The 13,655-nt window shown below is 46.5% G+C and overlaps 1 protein-coding gene across 1 annotated transcript in view; it reads right to left on the bottom strand.

Moving 5' to 3' along the window:
• Window positions 1-13,442, bottom strand: part of RPS6KA1 (ribosomal protein S6 kinase A1) — a 163,600-nt gene extending 150,158 nt beyond the window's left edge. The window contains exon 1 of the mRNA XM_063453375.1: window positions 13,248-13,442. Coding sequence (XP_063309445.1) covers window positions 13,248-13,310 — 63 coding nt within the window. The 5' untranslated portion in view covers window positions 13,311-13,442. The remainder of the gene's footprint in view (window positions 1-13,247) is intronic.
• Window positions 13,443-13,655: the final 213 nt, after the last annotated feature.

Below are 13,655 nucleotides of genomic sequence, written 5' to 3'. Positions count from 1 at the left end.
CAAATATCCCTGAACATAGAATATGAGATGAGACTCAACAAACAAAACCCCTCAAATAAACATGCCATCATGGTCCACACTCAATGGGAAGCTAGGGTTGGAGAGGGGGTTGAAGGGGAGATGGGGTAATGTACAAAATAATAAAACAGTGAACAAAATGCAAATGAAAAAAAAGGGCCAAATAAAAATCCAGAATACCCGTGGAACTTTGAAAATAAAATAAAAAACCCAAATGCAAAAAAAAAATAAAAAAAATTCCAGACGGTAAAAAAATAATACATCTTCACCCAACGAGAACACGGCGCAGACTGAGCTCCGCAGGGCGGAGTAAGGCTTATAAAACATCCCCATGCCCTGCAATTGGGCTCAGAGCACTCTGATTGGTTGGTTTAAGCCAACTAATCACAGTGCTCTGACAAGCAAGTTTCTACATTTAGTGGTCACAGCACTCTGATTGGTTGGCTGACACTCTGTGCCATTTTACACAGAGTGGGAAAGTTCTTTGGAATTTTCCCATGCTGTGTAATTTGACTCATAATCCTCTGGTTGGTTGCTTTCACTTGGCACCTCCGCTGGTCAAAGATGGTCAGGTGTAGGAAACCTCCATAAGACAAAATACTCCCTACTTTGCTTTATGTTTTAAAGAAGGGGTTCTCAACCCAGTCCTCAAGGAACCTACCAGTCCAGGATTTATGGAGTACCTGGGTGTGTGCAAGGTGTTTAGAAAAAAAAGGGGGGGGGGAAACCCTTAGAGTCTAAGGTGTTTTTTTGTTTTTTTTCCTTTTTCTAAACACCTTAGACACACCCAGGTAATCTCTAAATCCTGGACTGGTAGGGGGTCCTTGAGGACTGGGTTAAGAATCCCTGTTTTAAAGAAAACTAGAGCAGATGGGAAGAAATGAATAACAGATCATGATATAGTAAGAGAATAGGAATCGATTAGGGAAAGGTAAGTTCGGCATGACAGTGCCGCTTTAAAAGAAGAAAAACTACCACAACAAGAGGACCATTTTAAATTAGAGGGGCAAAGGGTTAAAAAGAATATCATAAAGTATTACTTTAATGGGAGGGTAGTGGATGCATGGAATATTCTTCCAGCTAAAGTGGTGCGAGGTCAACACAGTGAAGGAGTTTAAGCATGCGTGGGATAGAAAATTGGGCAGACTAGATGGGCCGAATGGTTCTTCTCTGACATCAATTCTATGTGTCAGTGTGCTTAAATGTATGTATCTGTGTGTTCCTCTGGATGTATTTTTATCATTTGTGATTGTAAACACTTTTTATGGCATTGTGGTCCCCGAGGAAGTTTTCTCAAGAACGAAACGCGTAGGACCAACCTTCCATTTATATTTAATCCTATGCTTATGGTAATTGTTCACCTTTGTATAATAATTTATTCTTTAACGTTCATCTATTTGGAGTCCTGTATCTTCATCTACTGTTTGTGGAGTGGAAAGTGGGATCACTAGCCCCCCAACTACTTCGGGGGAGGTAGCTTATGAGCGCTGTATTAGTCATCATCTTGTGAGTTCATTTCATTTGGCGTATAATACATTGTATTTACTGTATTGCACTATATTTTGTTTATTTTCCCTTGCTTTAGATTAATCAAGCCGTATCCCAATATTTGTCTTTGGTTTTCTATATACTGTTTGAGGTCGTTTTTGGGTAGCGACTTTGGGAGGCTGCCTTTTGACTCTAAAGTTAAGTATTATTTATATACTTTTTATTTCACTATTTGTAATCACAGTGGTGATATTTGTTTTTTGTGTCATAGAAAGTTATAGGGTTAAATACAGTGCTTGCAAATTAAATTCTCTGGACTTTTAGCCTGGGTTGTCAGGCAGGTCCCTCAAATTGCAATCAATAAAATTAATTATGTAAAAATATTACATAAAACAGTCAAGCCGCTCATCGCAAAAGGACGACACGACATCTTTACGCTTATCCCAGAGGAACAGGTCACAGCAGAAATCCGCATAAAGGACTGCACACTGTCAACGACCGGAGGCACAAGTCACGAAAGCTGGACTCATCCATATGCCAAATGGCTGATCAGGTTTCACCCCTGTCGTACCCCCATCCCCCCTCAGGGCTACTACCTCCACTCCCACTAACCCCTAAGGTACCACCACAGACCAAACGAGGGGACACAACCTACTCCCTAGATGTGACCGGGGGCCATGCCGGATCTAACCCTGCAGGGCGCACTCACACCGGCCCCTAGGCCAGGGGCCCTGGGGGGATGGCCTCCACGCCATGGGGGGGCCTCGCTCACCCAAACCCGGGCGAGGCCCCCCCCAACCATCTCTGGGACCGGACCAAGCCGAAGAGCGGCCGTCCGAAAGAGGGCCCAAACCTCCCCCCCCCCCACCCTGTGCCCTGGGGAGCGATACCCGCGAATAGTCGCTGGTATACCCGGGGGAACCCACACACCATCCCGGCATGGCCCCCTCTTATAGAATTTACATATCCGGACGGAGACCAGGGCGCAGACACCCCTTTGCTGGACATATGTGAAACCCAAGCCAGGCCCGATTAGGAAGCGGACAAGGCGATAGTCACACGGCCTACGGCAAAGAGATATCACCTGGCCACAACAGCCGCTCATGTCCCCAGCCGAATACGCCCTGCACTGCACCAGGCCTGGGCAACACCCCCCAGGCACGAAGCAGGCACAACGGTACCGGTAACCCACAGGGGGTAGGTACCGACCTCACAGCCCTTAGCACTAGCTGAAAAGGTTTTTACAACTCCCTAGACTACCCCCAACCATTACCACGGCTACACAGCAATATGCATTGAATAGCTCACAGGCGAGAATATGTTTATTCCCAGTGGTACGGGCGGAACGTCAGAGAGGGAAGGAAACATACTGAAATAAGGTGACACTTCTAAGCCCCGCTAGGCACCCGCTCAGACCCCCTTCCGGGATTCCCCATTGTGGCTACATAACGCAACTTGGGCACAGGGTATGACATTGCACAGGCGCATACTTCCCCGAGGCGACTTTGACAAGACAAAAGGAATAACTGGGACTGGGCACAAAACCCTGGGAATGACTACTAATGGAGTATCGGACAGGGCCGAACTAGCACCACCCCGGAAAGACACCCCACCCTGGACGGCCACACCCTGAATAACGCCACTGTAAAGCAAAGCCCTTAGCTAAAGAGAGATCCCCCCGAGGGAAACTGCAACCGACACCACGACAACCTAGCAATCAGAGGGAACATTCGGGTGCAGGACCCTGAAAGAGTCCCAGGGACCTAGCATCCACACCTAGACAGACCCCGTAAACTACTATCCCCCACCCGACATCATATCCCCACCTCCCTTAGACGCTGACCACGACACCCAGACCAAGGGACAAGGATACCACCGAAGCACTCCTCCCCCAGGTTATTCAAATGTATATATATTGTAATATGATTGTCAATGTTAAACTGTTGCTAAGTGTAATGCACCGATCGTAATGAGGTTATCAATGTCATACCGCTGCTTTAAACATGTGCCACCCAACTGAATTCACACAACGCCCCCCACACCATGCCCAACATACACGGCACCCCATGTACTATAACACTATGGGACAGGGGGGGAAATGGGAACCCCGAACTGAGGAAACACACAGACCGGCAAGGCATAGCAAGAAGGGGCACGATAGGCCACCACCAACGCTTATCACAGGGCCCATACCCCGCCCTCTAGACACTGGGGCGCCACACGCTACACCAAGTTGTGCCCTACCCCCACCCCACAAAGCTTGGACCCCCCACCCAATAGCAACCCTAAGGCACCCTCAGGCACCACTGATGGCCTCAGGGGGAAGGAGGATGACCCTACTATGACATTGGAACAAAGGGCTAACAGGTCATATAAAGATACGCAAGGGAATGATGGAAGCCTAGGAACCCGACCGGAAAGCTCACCCCGGACGAATGACAGCCGCACAATTCTCATCTCGAACTTAACCAGCGATAAGTGACAGTGACAGTGCCCTTAACAACAAGTGCGGATACACACAACAAACAAGCTCACAGTAGACACACAAGCTCGGAGGGAGACATGGGACACACCGGCCTACACGACCCCACAACCTCACACCCCTTTCTCCCCTCCTCGCACCCGACCGCCTTTTACCCCCAAAGAAAAGCGGGACAAAACTCTGCCTCCGCCTTTCCTGGCTATATCCCCGTAAGACCAGGTATAACTAACACACTTCACAACTTCACCAACATTAGACACCACACCACACTCCATCACTAAACCACTTTTCCCGTCTCTTATCTACCCCAACCGACCCACTCTCCCACCCCACCCCACCCACCCACCTGGTCTCTCTCTGCACTATCCAGGGGAAAAGCACCCCGAAAGGGACAAACCGGGAGAAGATCCATGGCGCCCCCGTTGACATGTATATCAATCAATTGCAAAGGCCTTAACAACCCTCTCAAGCGTCACCAAACTATGCGATGGGCAAACAGAACCCACGCGCAAATTATTTTCTTGCAAGAAACCCACTTCCAACACAACAGAACCTTCCCCCTACAAAATAGAAATTTCAACAGAAACTTCCTAGCTAACTCACCAACAGGCAAACAAAACGGAGTAGCGATATTAGTGCATAAAGCATGTCCCCTTACAGTGGACAAAAACGAGGCAGACCCACAAGGGCGATATGCAACGGTGGCAGGGAAAATAGGCACCCAAAAATATGCCTTTACCTCGATTTATGCCCCAAACATACCTTCCGCCTCCTTTTGGCAGGCACTACAGGCGCATTTAGCACTGTTCTCCTCCCACCACCTGGTGATTGGAGGAGACTACAACGCCACCCCATCCACAACTATGGATAGGCACCGGACAAGACTCCAAAGGTCACCCCGGGGACACACGGCAAACTCTGACAAACTTCTCCAAGCCTTCCTCACACGCACACACCTAGTGGACGCATGGAGGGCCCAACACCCGGCCTCCCGGGATTACACATTCTACTCCCATCCACACCAATCCCACTCACGCATCGACTTATTCCTGACCTCCCCATCCGTACTACCCATGATCAAATCCACAACTATAGGATCAATCACGTGGTCAGACCATGCGGACATCTCACTTACCCTAGACCCACCGGCCACGACCCGTCAATGGCACTGGCGCCTGAACCCTACTCTACTGCATAACCCAGCGATCAGAGAATCCACTTCTCAGGCCATCACAGACTATTTCACACTGAACCAACACTCGGTCACCACACAGGGGATACTATGGGCGGCGCACAAGGCAGTAATCAGAGGCACCTTAATAAGTCAGGCCACCCACCATAAGAAACAACGTCTAACACAACTCGAACAAAACCTAAAAGAACTCCGCTCACTGGAAATCACCTTCAAAAAACAACCCTCACCTGACCTAAACACTAAAATACAACAACATCAGGCAGCCATAAAAGCATTCATGTCCGCGGACGCAGTCAAGGCCCTGCAGTGGACTCGCCAGCTCTTTTACGAGAAGTCCAACAAAACGGACACCTTACTCGCCCGCAAACTAAATCGTAGAGCAGCACATAAAAAAATCACAAGAATCCATTCGAGAGAGGGCAAGCCGCAAGAATCACCAGATCAAATAGCAAAAATTTTCCAAGAATACTTCACGGAGCTTTACGATCATAGCCCCCAACACAGAGGTGACCCCACACAACTGACTATCAAAATCAATGAGTACCTAGACTCTATTACCCTACCCTCACTAACACCTGAAGGAGCTAACCGACTGTCCGAAGAAATTACGACAGAGGAAATAGCAAAAGCACTAAAAACACTAAAACCAAACAAATGCCCGGGCCCGGACGGATTCTCAGGGCTATATTACAAAACCTTTGCGTCGACCCTGCTCCCGCACCTCAGCAAACTCTACAACTCACTGCTACAGGGGGACCCCCTACCCACGGACATGCTGCAGGCGAACATATGCCTCCTACCGAAACCCGGCAAGACTCACCTAGATCCCGGACACTACAGACCGATCTCCCTACTTAATGTAGACGTCAAACTATTCACGAAAGTGATGGCGGAAAGACTCAACCCCCTCCTTCCCCGACTTATCCACCCAGACCAAGTAGGCTTTATCCCAAACAGACAAGCCAGCGACAATACAAGACGCACCTTCGACCTAATCTGGTACGCCAACCATAGACGCATCCCGACCCTGATAATGTCCCTAGACGCCAAAAAGGCATTTGATAGACTACTATGGCCCTATCTATTCGCAACCCTACAGAAATTTGGCTTTCCATCACCCTTTCTGGACGCACTGCGAACCCTCTACTCTTCCCCCATGGCCACTCTTCTCCTACACTCGACAACAGCCCCCTCTTTCCAAATCAAGAACGGCACGCGGCAGGGCTGCCCACTCTCCCCCATCTTGTTCGCCATCTCCCTCGAACCACTACTCCAAGTCCTACGAAACCACAAGGAGATCCGCGGAGTCCGAATCAGAGACGAAACCTATAAGATCGCAGCGTACACAGATGATGTACTCTTAACCATCATAGATCCATTGAACTCCCTACCATGTCTGTCCACAGAGCTAACAAAATACTCACTCATCTCGGGATATAAACTTAACCTAGAAAAAAACGAGGCCCTCCCGATCCAAGTAGATCAACCTACCCTCCAAATCCTCCAAACCAGGCATCCATTCAAATACCAGCCCACAGCCATTAAATACCTAGGGATCACTCTCCCAGCGGACCTAACGCAAACCTACAGCCTAAATTACACACCCCTACTGGCAACAGCAACACAAGACCTGAAAAAATGGAAAGATATGTCGATCTCATGGATCGGCCGAACGACCTCAATAAAAATGAACCTCCACCCGAGGTTCCTATACCTCTTCCAAACCCTCCCAATCCCGATACTAACTTCTGATTTCAAAAAATTGCAGACTGAAATAGACAAGTTCATATGGGCGGGAAAAAGAGCACGTATAGCCCGACGAACACTCTACATACCAAACAGACAGGGCGGACTGGGACTTCCCAACCTTGCCCAATACTTCCACGCAGCACAAATAGCACAGACAACCCAACTCCATGCCGCCCCCGGCCTCAAGAGATGGGTCGACCTAGAACATAATATATTCGGCTCAGATTTTCCCTCCCTCCTCATTTGGCTCCCAAAAGAGGCCAGGCCACCGACTCCCACCACCTCACCAGCCCTCCTCAACACGATCAACATCTGGGATAAAATCGCCAAAAAACATGACCTCATCTCTCATCCTTCCCCGTTAATGCCCATCCTCCGAAACACTCAGTTCACACCAGGTATGACCCCGAAAGATTTCACCCGATACGAAGACAATGACCTGACCCGCATTCACCACTTTTATAAAAACCAACAGATCATACCCTTTGCGGACCTTCCTCACCAGACCCCCTTCATAACCCACGACTTCTTTCGATACCTACAAATCCGCAGCTACATAGACAAACCAGCCCTACAGAAAGCGAGCAACACCCCCCTCACACCCCTAGAAAAAGCATGTAGCAAACACCCACTCTGTAGAGGACAAATATCAATACTATACTCCCTACTCAGTAAAAAGCCAAGGGAAGGTGCTATGCCCTACATGACCGCCTGGGAGAGAGACTTGGGCCCCATGGAAGACCAGAGCGACTGGGCGGACATTTGGGAAGCCACAGCAACGGTATCGATATGCGTCAACCACAAAGAGCAAGCGTACAAAACCCTACTCAGGTGGTACATCACTCCTCTACGCTTGAAACAAATGAAACAATCAGACAATGATCTCTGCTGGAAGGGGTGTGGGAACAGGGGAACATACACCCACATGTGGTGGGAATGCCCCCGAGTGACCACGCTGTGGCAACATATAGTGCAACTAGCCACACAGGCACTCCTAGCCACACAGGTACCACAATCCCGCTGGACCCCTGGCTATGGCTCCTTTCCAGACCCCTCAAAAACACCCCAAGGGCACAAAATAAATTACTGGCCAAGCTAGCACTAGCCACCAGACGAGCGATCGCAGAGAAATGGGGGAGCCCAAACATCCCGTCCATCACAATCATAAAACAGAAAATCAACGACGCCATGCAAATGGATAAACTCACAGCCTTAGTACATGACACTACCAAACATTTCGACAAAATATGGGAGCCATGGGTCTTTGAATTCCCAACCCTACCAAACGCCCCAGCAAGCGGGACAGACCAGGTGGGAGGGAGCTCCTAAGGAGCAACAATGCAGAGGCAACACCCAACCCTCTCATCCAACCGACAAGGCCACCACCCTCCCGCCCCCCCTAACGCGAGACACCTCCGCCACCCCTAGCAAGCATGCCAAACGACAACACCCACGCCACAACACACAACACAACCCAACAACACAAAGCGAGACCTAAACATGAGCAAATATACCCCAGACCAGACCATACTGTAAAGCAGACCCTGGACAGGGGACACCACACATCTACAGGCCCACAAACAAGACTCACAACCCAGCCCCAAGTCCTGACCACTACCACCCCCCCCCCCCCCCTCCTGAACACACCCCGGATGGAGACACTCAAACACACACCACTTACTATCTAGAAAATAAACACAACACAAACATAATAACACGACACACAAACTTGCTGCAACCTGAGTACAGATACTGTACACTGTTACACAATGTAATAGAGTTCACACCCCCAGGAATTACGTCCTGGAACCCCCTCCCCGCTAGACTCAGAGACAAACAATAAGCTATTAACAGCTGAAACAACCGAAATCAAAGTAAAACAAGGAACGCCACTACATAACAGTTCATACACCACGACTACCACCGATAAAGCCAACGAAAACATGAACTCTGAGAACTCTGCGAACCCATACCTACACCCAAGCCCCCCTTTCTGTATCCTACCCTGAGTTACATGTAAACCCAAGGTAAAGAATCTCTATAAAAACGAGACCAGGAAAGCAGTACCCCTTGGTACGTACACCGCAAACAGACAGCTAAAAGCTCAACCTTATATTGTATACTGTTCATAAAGTCAAATTTAACTGTCATGAGATCCCAAGTCACGTGATAGAATACTGTCTGTAATAACAAGAATTATATGGAAGACTGGTCGTAAGACCCATTTACTGCCCCCCCGCCCCCCCAACCTTCTTTTTTTCTGTATCCCTATACCCCCTACTTACTTGAAAACAATAAAAATCTTGAATTTAAAAAAAAAAATTTTTTACATAAATATGCACGTATAATTTAAATATATATACTTTAAGTCTACATGTATATTTATGAAATTATTTATGTAATTTTGCATATGGAGATATATATGTATTAATTTTATTTATATATACATAGGTGTGTGTATATATATATATATAATTTCATTCTAAGTGTATTTTGAGAATATATATATATATATATATATATATATATATAATTTCATTCTAAGTGTATTTTGAGAATATATATATATATATATATATATATATATATATATATATATATATATATATATATATATATATATATATATATATATATATATATATATATATATATATATATATATATATATATATCTCAAAATACACTTAGAATACAATTTCATATAAATAATGGCAGATTCCTAGCTGGCATTGTGGGAGTTCTCCAACAGATGGGAATCTACCTTTTTAACCACTCTTGAACTAGAAGACTGTCCAAAAAACTTTCTTGCACCAGAACCCTCACTACATTCATTCAACCACTGGGATTCTCACGTGAGGTGCCTGGATGAAGTCTAAGTAACACAGCGCTTCTGATTCTGCCTTAGTCTCCCAGAGTGCCTGAGTAACCAATTGTATGCCTCTAAAACAGTTGTGATAGGCCAAGATTATTCCTCTAAAACAGATTGCCATGATGTACCAATTTGATGCATCTAAAGACGATTGCCATGATGTTTCAAGTTTATTCATTTTAAACTTGATTGCCATGATGTGCTAAACCCCCTCCCCCTTTCCTTTTAAAATATGCATTACAAGCGAGTAACAAAAAATTACTGTTATCGAAAGTGGATCTCAGCTCATAAAAGTTTGGGAAGCCCTGCACTAATGAATTCCGGACCATGAGGTAGCGATTGCTGAGGTTTGCAGACCACATGCTCCCAGTCCTGGACCGGTTATCAGTATACCAGTCCTGCCACTAGCAAAAGGTTAAAAAATAATAAATACCGTATATACTCTAGTATAAAACGAGTTTTTCAGCACATTTTTTGTGCTGAAAAACCCCCACTCGTCTTATACTTGAGTGAGTGTCTGTATTATGGCAACTTGCATTGCCATAATACAGACCAGGACCGCTGGGCTCATTACAAGCCCGGCGGTCCTGTTGGGGGCTGGCAGAGAGCTGTAACTTACCTTTCCTGCAGTTCCTGTCAGCTCCCTTCTCTCTCCTCCGGTCCAGTCAGCTCCTACTGCAAGTCTCGCGAGAGCCGCGGGGTCAGAGCGTTGCCACTGGTTACCGCGCGGCAGTCACATTGTGAGACTTACAGTGGAGTTGACCGGACCGGAGGAGAGAGAAGGGAGCTGACAGGAGCTCCAGGAAAAGTACGCTGGGGTTTAGTAGAGGGGGTTGCTCGGCTTTAGTGTAGAGGAGGGTGCTGGGCTTTAGAAGAGGAGGGATGCATGTTTTACTTTATTTATTTTTAATACTGTACTTTTCAAAAAAAACATATTTCTATGAAAATTTAAGTTGTTTTTTTTTGCGGGCCCACATAAACTGAAACCTTGTTATTTGGCCCATGCTAGCCTTTGAGTTTGACAATGCTGGTTTTAAAGCCAAACCACTGTGGACAGACCCTGCATAGAGCACTGTTTCAGTGCATCAAATTATGCACTTGTTGGGGATAGTTCCCTGGTGTTCACAAAAGCAGGACACCAGTGAACTAAATCTGGACAGGACCAAAAAAAATCTAGACTTCTCTGTGAAATCAGAATGGTTGGAAGGCATTGGGTTATAGCCATCAATATAACAGAAAGGATATCAATAGGGAGCTGAGTTCACCATTTTTTCAACATGAAAATCTTGTCATGTAGTGAGTTCCATACAAAAATGGGATAACATAAGCAGCTGTCACCTAAAAAAAACTTGCACTAATCTAATTCCATATAGCCCTCTCTGGCTGAATATGTTTTGCCCCAAGTGCTCTAGTTTTCATACAATATATACAAAGAAATGTAGAGACTACTTTTCCTTATGTACAACAGTCAGGCTGACAACTTGAGAATGGGCACATCTTAAAGCAAGGTTCTGATTCAGTTGCCAATCAAATGTGCAATCCGTAAAAAAAATCCATCAGAAGAGCAAACAACATATCATGGGCAGAGGAAAACAAAATAGCTGCACCCAGATACAGGGATCCAGCACAAGAAGAAAAGCGTGAATACAAAGGCAAGTGTCAAGGAGAAGATTATAATCATCAAGATACAGGAGGTATAAGGAAATCCTATATACATAAATAAGACAGACACTTTAAGCAGCCTCTACAGCAGTCCTGACCTCAAACTCACTGAACTCTTTTGGGATGAAATAGAGCACCTATTGTCACCATACTTTAAAGGGACACTATAGGCACCCAGACCACTTCAGCTCATTGAAGTGGTCTGGGTGCAGTACTCCAGTCCCGCTTGGACTTGCAAAGTAAGTGATTGCAGTTATTGAAATACTAGACATCCTCTGCAAGAGGACATCCAGCATCAGTAACATTTTAGACTAATTACCTGTTGGTCATTATACCTTAGTAGGAGATGAAAAAAGTTAGTGTAGTGGAGGGAAGACGAGCTTCCCAGCCTGCACGGGAGAAGCAGCGAACTTCTGTCACCAGTGCGCACTGACAAGGAACGTAAAATATGCACGGAAATTACATTAGGTAGCCCTGAACAAAGATCTAGGCTTCCTAAATCATGTGTGCCTGGGGTGTAACCAGCCCCCAGCACACAATTGCAAATAACATGGTTGTGCAGTGTTTCAAGCAAAAACACTGTACATCCAGACTCCTACCACCATGACCACGTCAAAAAGCAGACATTTTCAAGGCTGTTGGACTAATCCTTTAACCCCTTAAGGACACATGACATGTGTGACATGTCATGATTCCCTTTTATTCCAGAAGTTTGGTCCTTAAGGGGTTAAAGCATGCCCTGCTTCAACTACTGCTAATGCAGCTGAAACACACACACTACATATAAAAATTGCGATCAACGTTTCAGTCCTCTAAACGGGACTTTCCTCAGGATCAATAGGTATTCAGTCCTCTAAACGGGACTTTCCTCAGGATCAATACCTATTGATTCTGAGGTAAGTCCAGTTTAGAGGACTGAAACGATCGTAATTTTTAAATGACCAAATAAAGAATAGAATTTTTTAAACTCCGTGAGTGCTGCTACCACTTTGGATACTTGTACAATCAAGCCCTGGCTCTAGCACCCGGTATACAAGGGACATCTTTCAGCGTGAGTGATTTTTATATATATATATATATGATGTGATGGGTATGGTAAATATATGGTATTGGTAAAAAATGTTAGAAAACGGTTTGACATAACATCAGGCAGGCACCCACAGTATAATAACACCATAACCACTATATGCCATGTAGTAGTTATGGTTACTGGACTGCCCGTCAGGTACTGATGTCATTTTGACCTCCATTATGATCACACGGATCATGGCATAAACCAACATCTTGAGGAAAGCCTTCCTAAAAATGTGTGTTTACAGCAAACCATGGAATGGGATGTTCTATGGATTGTTTAATACTTCAGACAATGTAATTTATACAGATAGATGTTTAACATTCTTTACAGAGTGCGCTGAACAGCAACTATAGGAGTACAGATTTTTATGCATTACACACAGCACGATACAACAGGTTCACATCCTGAGAAAATAAAAAAAGCAAGCACACCTCGTCCAGCACCAAGCCAGAAATGCTCTGAGTTACTGTTGCAGTTTGACCACCTGTAACAGGACAGGGGTGCCAACTGCCCTAAATCCCAGTAGTAGGTCCCCCAGCAGTATACCCTGTGGCTGGTTATAGACTGTGGGCTCCATGTGCTTCCATGTGTCCCCCCCCCCCCCCCCCGGTGACCCAGGTATTCTCGCTTCTAATTGGCTGCTGTCCCGGTGAGATGATTGACAGCTGTCACTCTGCCTCCAGTAACCCCCGGTGACCTTTCTCACCTCCGTTTCTTCTGCCACCAGTTCCACATCGGGCCATAGCTCCACGAGTTGAGCGAGCGGCATGTTCACAGCCCCGAGCTCTACAACGTTAAAGATGAACGTGAAACGTGAAAGCCTTCTCTGCAGCCCGAGTCCCTGCGCTCTGATCAACGGCCGCACCTGACAGACACACCGCCCGCTGTCACTGCGCTCCGAGTACAGAGCCGCACTGACCGACAGGCTCCTCCCTGCTCACGGACAGCAAGGCACGTGCCGCCCTCCCCGCGCACCATTGGCTGCTGGCGCCGAGAAAGGCGGGGATTCTTAGTAATGCCACGCCTGTTTTCTGACTCCGCCCATAAATCCCTCAGGTGAATCTTGGTGTTTGACTTCTTCATTATTTGAACGCCAGGGAGAAAGCGCGGGATT

Source organism: Pelobates fuscus, chromosome 1, assembly GCF_036172605.1.
Source record: "Pelobates fuscus isolate aPelFus1 chromosome 1, aPelFus1.pri, whole genome shotgun sequence".
NCBI lineage: Eukaryota > Metazoa > Chordata > Amphibia > Anura > Pelobatidae > Pelobates > Pelobates fuscus.
Note: the sequence above shows the minus strand (reverse complement) of the source record. Positions and strands in the feature narration are given on the sequence as shown.